This window comes from Zonotrichia albicollis, chromosome 5, assembly GCF_047830755.1.
Source record: "Zonotrichia albicollis isolate bZonAlb1 chromosome 5, bZonAlb1.hap1, whole genome shotgun sequence".
In the NCBI taxonomy this organism is placed as follows: Eukaryota; Metazoa; Chordata; class Aves; order Passeriformes; family Passerellidae; genus Zonotrichia; species Zonotrichia albicollis.
The window spans coordinates 21,338,423-21,346,717 of record NC_133823.1 but is presented as its reverse complement, the minus strand read 5'-3'; the positions used below and the strand labels follow the sequence as shown (position 1 = coordinate 21,346,717).

Sequence of the window (8,295 nt, the reverse complement as noted above, 5' to 3'; positions counted from 1 at the left end):
CCCGCCTCCTCAGGGCGGCACCGGCCCGGCCCCTCATGTCGGCGCAGGCGGGGAAGCGCCGCGGCACCGGCGCTGCCGCTTCCCACCCCTTTCCTGCCTCTTCCCCCGCCGCCGGCGGCTGCGCTCGGGCCTGGATCGCCTCGCCAAGGCCGCCGCGGGGTGAGGAGAGCGGGCGGCGGCGGGGCCGGGGCCGGGGCCGCGGGGGCGGGCGGGGCACGGTGAGCCGGGGGCGGCCGGGGCGGGCGGACGGCGGTGCTCAGCGCCGCGGGAGCGCCCCGGGAGCGGCGAGTGCGGGCTGCCGCCGCCAGGCTCTGCTGCGGAGCGCCCCGGGAGCGGCGAGTGCCGGCTGCCGCCGCCAGGCTCTGCTGCGGTCGGGGCGGTTCTGAGGCAGCCCGCGGGCTCTGCCGGGGCTCCCCGCTGCAGATCCGAGGTGCCGGTGTTCCCGCATTAGCCCGGCTGGGCAGGAACTGGGTTTGAGCCTCCTCTCTCTCTCTCCTGCTGACTGAACAGGGAGCCTGCATCCACTGGGATCAGCCCGGGTAGGTGGGATGAGTCCAGGCCTCCTCCGTGCCATCCTGGCGTGCTGAACAGGAGTAGTGAACACTGCTTCAGCCTGCGCTGACTCGGAGGTGAGAGCACTGTGAAACCAGCACACCGCTCCGCTCCTGTGCCTTTGCTGCTCTTCAGAGCATCTCAGTCCGTCCTGGTAACGTGTGGCTTCTCGGTTTGTCTCTGGGTTATGTCATGCAAGCATCTGAGGCTTTAAAAAATGAAGAACATTACTTAAACAGTTAAATACAAGGCTGACATTAAAACTGAGTGTTGGCTTTTAAAAGGAAACAGACCAGTGTGTAAATGTTAAGCCTCTGGTAAGAACTAGGACAAAATGTTAAAATTTTTTACATGCATTTCTTTGAAACAGATTCAATACCTGTATGGTGGAACAAAAGTGAGAAATAACTTGGATGCAGAAATACATTAACCGAGTTTGTCCTATAGTCGCTTGTGTGTCGTAGTGTCACTAAATCCTTGTGGAAGGAGGTGTTTTGCTCTGCCTGATGGGTGCACTGGCAGCATCTCAGTGCTGTAACTATCACTGTAGGAGGAGAATGAGGAAATGAAAAGTATATTGAAAGAGCCACTGTCAAATGAGTCTGTGTGAAACAGGTGGCTGAGTTTCTCTTGCCAGTTGATCACACATCCTAGTTGTTTACACATGACTGTTTGGGAGGGTATAGAGGTTGAGATGTTAGCAACCACAGCAGTGGAAGCTGAGCATTTTTATCGAGGTATGGATCACCTTCCCCATCTTAGTACTGCAATCCTTTTATGTTGTGTAGTCCCAGAGTGCCAGTGCTGGTTGTGGAGGAGCAGAACAGCTCTGGTCTGAGATGGCTTGCTTTGAAGGGCGCCTCCAGCCTGGTGTCGCAGGCAGTGGCTGAAATGAAGGCCCTTATTTAAGCAGGGACTGTAAGGTGTGGTGTGTTGCACTTTGGCTGGAGACTGGCTCTAGTACAATGGTCATTGCTTGTCTTCAGCCCATGTGGTGTCAGGGCATGGGAGCTGCTCTCAAGTGGCTGGTGGTGTGGGCCGTGGTGGAGCTGCTCATGCTCACTGCCTTGAGTGCTCGCTGAAGTGCAGGAGTTAATGTCTATGTGGTGGAGGAGCTTTGTGGATGAGATTTGTGGCCTGTGTCCAGTGTAACTCTGTCCCTTGCTGTGCTATTTCAGCACTTTCTAAAAACCAAAAGGATGAATTTTGGGTCAGAATGTTGCAGTCTCTGCATTGTGACAAACTTCAGATACCATACTTCTGAAATGTTAAAATGTTTGCCAGAGTCACCTGAACAGTGAATAGGAGTTATATTTTGGGCAGGTTTGGAAGCTATTTTAGAGTATATCTGTGCCCTCCAAAATAAATGTCCTGGGCCTTTATTTTCAGTCTCAGGAGAGAGGGTTGTCAGCTATTGTGTAGTTTCCAAGGCAGTTTGTAGAAAGCTGAAATATGTGACCCAGAACATCAGTTCCTATCACTACTACCAAAGTACACAGAGGGTCTATTTTGGTCATCCTGTGTTTGGTGGCAGTCACCTGCCAGGTTCAGGAAGCACCAGTTCCCAGTGTGCATAAGTAAGAAACAAGGTGCCCAGGGGCAGCTTGTTCCTAACCCTGGTGCTTAGTTATCACCAACTTAGCAATGAAAACATCCTTGTTAATGGCCAAATGCCTTAACAGCAAAGATTGTGTGTTTTCTTACAGTCCTATCAAACTGTCTCACTGCATGTTTTAATTGAATGTTGCAGTAATTCAGATCTTTGGGTGTTGGTTTCTTCAGTTAGCTGAAACACTTGTTTTTTAAGGGTTTTAAATTAACAATGAAATAATGCAGCATAAATGCCTATTTCTGGCCATTCAGTGATCTTCTATCTTCTGTTCAAAAAAACCCCACTGATCAGATGGATGCAAGTTGATCAGCTTGGAGCTCTTGATGTAAAAAGAGTTGCTCTTTCAGTAAATCTAACTGTGGCAAATATAATAAGTAAGTTTTGCATTTTTTCCTCAGTGGGGAAATTAATGTCTGTTTGTATTTTGAAAGTATTTATTGAAGATTTGTGGGTTTTTGTGTTCTGGCTGGTGTGTGTTTTCCTTATCCATGTGCTGTGATGTTCCACAGGCTTTTTAATGTTCAAAGTGATTCCTGTGTAGCATCACTTTTTTATTTTCCAGTTCCTTTAATGAAGAACTGAGTGGGACAGGGAGGGGGTGCCAGCTGTGAAATTGCATCTGACATAACCAGCTCATTTCTTTTTGTAACCCTTCTAGTGTAAACAGATCACATTGAATCATGGCAGCAGACTCTATGGAAATTGATGATGCTTTGTATAGGTAAGATTGTCTCATTTTTAAGCATTGTTCCTGACTTTTCAGGAGCACTTACATTTACATGCAGTAATGTTACAATTTCATTCATCCCTCACCCTTTGCTGTGCTTCTTGGTCCTCATCATCAATATCTCTGTTACCCTCCAGACCTCAGGGTATTGGATTTGAGGTTTTTTTTGTAGATTAAAAAAAAAAAAACCTAAATATTTCTTTTGGTTTAGTTTTGTTTTAATTTGTTAGCTGGGAATGTCTTGAGATCACTTGGCATGGGAATTGTGCAGGAAGTCTCTACTGGGACAAATGATATCCCTGTAAAAGCATGGTGGGATGAAAAGCTTCTTTGTACATCAAAAAATAAAAAATAATTTAAAAATTGATTGGATGCAGAACAAATACGGCTTCTTTGTAATTCAGTGCAATACTTCTAGTGTTGTGTCACTTTACTTTCTGGTAGTGGCCTCGTGAAAGTTGTTCTTTTCCTTGATGAAAAAGGTGATGTTTAGAATGGTACAAGTTTAATTGTAAGATGAATGTTAGGACTCTCCCAGATTTCAGGATCTGACTACAAAAGCTGTGTCACCTCTGTTCTGAAGATTTCTGACAACAAAGAAATTATTTTGTATGCTTGTGTCTTCGATAGTTAATTCCAAAAGTTTTGTTTATCCTGAAGAAGTTTTGCACTGATTTAAAATTGTAACTTTATTTATCTTCTCTAAAACCTGCCACTGACAAGATATGACTAAATGCATTTCCCTGTATGCATTGTGAGTGCAAATCTTATATTTGATTGATAAACATTTCAGTTTTGAAGATGTTTTTTAATGACTGGGAGTTCCTGACTTGCTTTAATATGCTTTTGACTTTGTATCTTGTTTTGATGTGAATTTGTCTTTGCTGTAGTCGCCAGAGGTATGTTCTTGGAGACACAGCAATGCAGAAGATGGCTCAGTCCCACGTGTTCCTGAGTGGTATAGGTGGCCTTGGGGTGGAGATTGGTAAGTTAGGTAACATTTGTTTAAAAAGGCACAATTGTGTGTAAACATACTGTCCCAGAATACTTGTAAACCTTAAATTTAAATATAATAAGCACATCTGAACTGAGTGAATTTATGTGTGCATGGTGCATATTTCTAACATTGCAGATGCAGGAAAGATCCTGGATTGAGTTCTCATTTTACTAGAACAATGTTTCAGATTTTACTTTGAAATGTGCTTCCATGAGCCAGATTGCTTTACCCAAATCTTGTGTCCTAGATGAAGGTTTAGGATAGGTAATCCAAATTACTCTTGTAGACACCAATATCAATGAATGTATTATGGGAATAGCTATAGCCCAAATTTTTCCCATGTATGAAATGGGAGTGTGTGGGGAGAACAGAGCTATTTGGTGAAGATGCATAACTGCCCTGATACAAGAAGCTCCTTAACAATTTCCCTTACTCCTCATGAGCAAAATGATCTTGTTTTGGCTGGTTCATGCCTGGGGTGTTACTCCTTCAGTTGCCTCTAGTGGTTCCCTGCACCAGATGCCAGAACAGTCATGGGGTTTTGCAGTTTGTTGTCATTACTGTCTCTGTAATCACAATTGTGGCGTGAACAGCTGACAAATGACGAATGCAGAGACTCTTTTTAACCTTGCTTGTGTTTTTTTGCTTTCTGGGGTGCTGTAGAATGCTTGAGCCAAATGTAAAAGAGAAAAAACCCTTAAGCTATGAAGTTCTTAACAATGAAATACTGTTATTGTCCACCTGAATAACTATCTAATTACCGATTTGCAAGTAACCTGCAATAATCCCTCTCTTTGTTTTTGCTTTGTTCTTATTTTTTCAGCCAAAAACATCATTCTGGCTGGGGTAAAGGTATGTAAAACAATTCTTGGGTAAGCATGAGAAAAAGGCAAAACACTACACACTAATCTAAAGTTTCTGAATCTGTTTCTCAGTAGAAGGGTTGCAAAATATGTGAGAACCTAGGGGTGAAAACTTTCAATAATTTGGAAGTTCTAGTGGTACTGTTAGACTCTCACATTAATGTCCACGGTGCTCTGAAATATCTCATAAAATGTTTTAGCCAGCTGCTGATCAGATACTGAATCTTTTTGTACAAAGTGGCTTCTCCTAAATGGAGTGGTCCAAACACAAAACTCAAACTACTCAAAATATGTTATCTTATTTTGTCATCCATGAGAATCCTTTTGTATAGACATTAGAATAGTTGGGTGTTTTAATCCAACAGCTGTTTTTGTGCTCCTGGGATTAATTTTATTAGCAAGAAGCCTTTTAAAGCTCTTCTTTCCAATAGAAAAAAATCAAGTGAGTCCATTAATTTTCAGATGACAGTTGCCCCTGTATCACAGTCTGGCAAAAATCATCCTTGATATTTAAATGCTGTCTGTTATCACTGCCAATTGGGAGGAAAATGTTGAATGAAGTGCATGTTGTCTTTTGCTGTCTCAAACAGTAAGAGTTTTCTTGGGAAAGTGGTCGGAAGAGCTTGTTCTTATATGTGCTATGAATGAATCTTCTGCAGTGTTAGTCCTCCAACATTTTATGGGGCTTAATCCATCCTTTGGGTGCTGTGACCTTGTATATTTCTTCCAGCAAATGCTTTTTGACAAACTTTCTTAGGCTCTTACAGTTCATGACACCAAGCACTGCACAAAATGGGATTTGGGGATCAACTTCTTCATCCATGAAGATGATGTTACCAGTCAAAGGAACAGGTCAGTGAAGTCTTTGGAGTGAGAGCCTGATGGTCTCATCAGCATCAAAAATAGCAGTTTGTTGTCCAAGAGCTGGTAGTACATATCAAATACCTGTTAAACCCTTTCTCTGGAGTTGCTGGCTGTGACTACAGTGCCCAGGTAGTTATTAGAGGAAGTCTAGACTTGGGACTGAGGTTCTGAGTCACAGGTGGCACTGCTTGTTATGCAAATTTGATAGTGGGGGCCAGCATGCATTTATTCCTTGGGCTTTCTCAGCCACTTGTACAAGACTGGATAACAGCTTTGACAGCAGACAGTCCTTGAGTCCTGTGGGATATTGGACACAGCAGTTTCCCTCAGACGTGCTAGGAACTGAGGTGTAAATAAATGGGTTGTTGTTATTGCCAGGAGACATTGTGAGGATCTCTTGCAGGGCATGTGTAGTATGAAATTCTATATTGAAAATACAGTTTTGTAGATATGTAAAAAATTGAAAATTGTTTTTCTTTCAGGGCTGAGGCCACACTTCCTCGTATTGCAGAACTCAATCCATATGTCCATGTAGCAGCATCAACTGTGCCACTAGATGAAACCACAGATCTGTCTTTCCTAAAGCACTACCAGGTATGTCACTCTTAAAGCACTTGTATGTGTATTCGTGTATTTTCTTCAGAGCATACAACTTGGATTTTTTATGTAAGTAAATAGAATAAAGAACTTCAAAGTATATGTTGAGATGGTGTAAATAAAACAGTAGGTCTTGTATTTAGACTGTTGAAGTGTTGTGCTTATTTTTTCAAGACTGAAACAGTGGGTTTGTGTTCCCACCACTTTCTTAGTACACTTACTATAGAATTTGCTATGACAATAAATAGCTAAGTGGGGTTGCTGTACAAAGTTTTTTCTTTGAAGGTGAAACTGTGACCTTTGCAGCTACATAGCACAGATGTTCTACATATATTCTGTGTGCTGTATTCCAGGCATCAGAGGCTCAGGCTGTATATTTGGATGATTCATGTATGTATGTAATGAAATGTAAGTGCCTCTGTGGTGGAGTGAGGGCACTTGCAGTTGTTCGTTCAGCTGTCTCCTGCCTGTGTGCATGGCTCAGTCTGAGAGCCACACCTTTGCTGTGTGGCTGACATACAAGCACACCAAGTTTCTGAATGTCCCAGCTACAGCAGGCCAGTGTAACTGAATGGGTTACAGTGCACATGCCTCAGAACCCAATGCTGTCCTAGACATTAAAGGAAGGTGTGTAGGAATTCTGTGTCTGCAATTTTATGACCACAAATATTGGAAGCCTGTGCTGACTTCTTGGTGTGCACTGATGAGTATTATTTATGTTTTTTTGCTAGCTTTAATCCTAAAATTCAAAAATCTACATTTTTGCTGAGATTATCCATAACTGTTTTGGTAAATATTCTAATTGGGTATTGAATTCCACAGCTGCAGTCAAAAAAAAAAAAAACAAAAACAAACAAAACCCCAAACAAACAAAAACCTGAGAATTTGCTGTTCCTGTTCTTACTCATTCTGTTTCCAGAACTTGTGGGGTGGTAACCACTCTGCTTTAATGAAAAAATTTCCTAAAGACTGCTTTCCCTTAAGGATAGGAGTCAGGACACTTAAGTAACTTAGTCTAGGTACTAAGGTTTCCCATAGCCTGAAGAGACTGATTGCTTTCAGTGTCTTAGAAGTGTTTTTGTTCTTGTTCACAGTGTGTCATACTGACTGAAATAAGTCTGTTGCTGCAGAAGAAGATTAATGATTTCTGTCATGCTCAGCAGCCACCTATTAAGGTAATAGAAAAAATGCAACACATGAATAATCTGTGCAGTGGGCATTCTGGACCTCCAGGGTGCTCTTTCCAGAAATGGAGAAAGCTGGTTATGAGGTATATAATTCAGTGCAGATGGTATGTTGATGCAGCAGCAGGAGTTCTGGGAATACAGTGCTGCTGCTGGTATTATCTGGATACCAGCACAGGTAACCACAGCTTGGTCCTTAATTAAAAAGGAATCATGTTAAAGAAATAGTTTTCGCTGTTAACTCAAAGTGGTTCTGAAAGAATGTGCTGGGACTGAGGGATGTGCTGCAGCTGGATGTAAGAGAAGCAGAGATGGCAGCATTTCACTATGCAGTGCTGTTACTGCTGCCTTGTGAATGGGCTCAGAAATGCTCCTGCAGGTTCAAGGTCTGTTGTTGGTGCTGTGCTGTGTAGTGTGCCCTGAGCACACAACAGGTTTCCACTGGAGAATCAAACCTGCTGGCCTTCAACAGCTCCAGTGTGAGCCATCATATCTTTGGCTTGTGCTGTTCTAGGGATACTCATGATTTTTGCTTTCTCTTGTAGTTCATCAGTGCAGATGTGTATGGAGTGTGTTCACGTTTGTTTTGTGACTTTGGTGATGAATTTGAAGTGCTGGATACAACAGGAGAGGAACCAAAGGAGATCTTCATTTCAAATATAACACAAGTAAGGGATAAAAGTCATTGTGTTGCTTTAACTGTCTTTGAAAGGACTCATTACTGGCTCTTTGAAAAGGAGAGTGGCTGAGTGCTTCACTTGAGCAGCCTGCAAGGCAATTTAAAATTGGTGCTATAGGAGAAGCAAAGTTTCTTTGGTTACTTTGTTCTTATCCTGGCCTCCTGGTTGTTACTTACCATGCAACACACAATAATGATTTCTGTTTTATTGGAGAGAGAG

At 42.8% G+C, this 8,295-nt stretch overlaps 1 protein-coding gene across 2 annotated transcripts in view; it reads left to right on the top strand.

The window, feature by feature from the left end:
- The window catches only part of UBA6 (ubiquitin like modifier activating enzyme 6), a 28,686-nt gene continuing 20,391 nt past the window's right edge, over positions 1-8,295 (top strand). The window contains exons 1-9 of one of the 2 annotated variants that reach the window (XM_026791973.2): positions 1-159; positions 511-706; positions 2,823-2,885; positions 3,782-3,876; positions 4,712-4,740; positions 5,509-5,603; positions 6,098-6,209; positions 7,307-7,387; positions 7,942-8,064. In XM_026791973.2, the coding sequence (XP_026647774.2) occupies positions 2,845-2,885; positions 3,782-3,876; positions 4,712-4,740; positions 5,509-5,603; positions 6,098-6,209; positions 7,307-7,387; positions 7,942-8,064 (576 nt within the window). In that variant the 5' untranslated portion in view covers positions 1-159; positions 511-706; positions 2,823-2,844. The remainder of the gene's footprint in view (positions 160-510; positions 707-2,822; positions 2,886-3,781; positions 3,877-4,711; positions 4,741-5,508; positions 5,604-6,097; positions 6,210-7,306; positions 7,388-7,941; positions 8,065-8,295) is intronic. The other variant, XM_005484646.4, reaches the window with a different exon arrangement.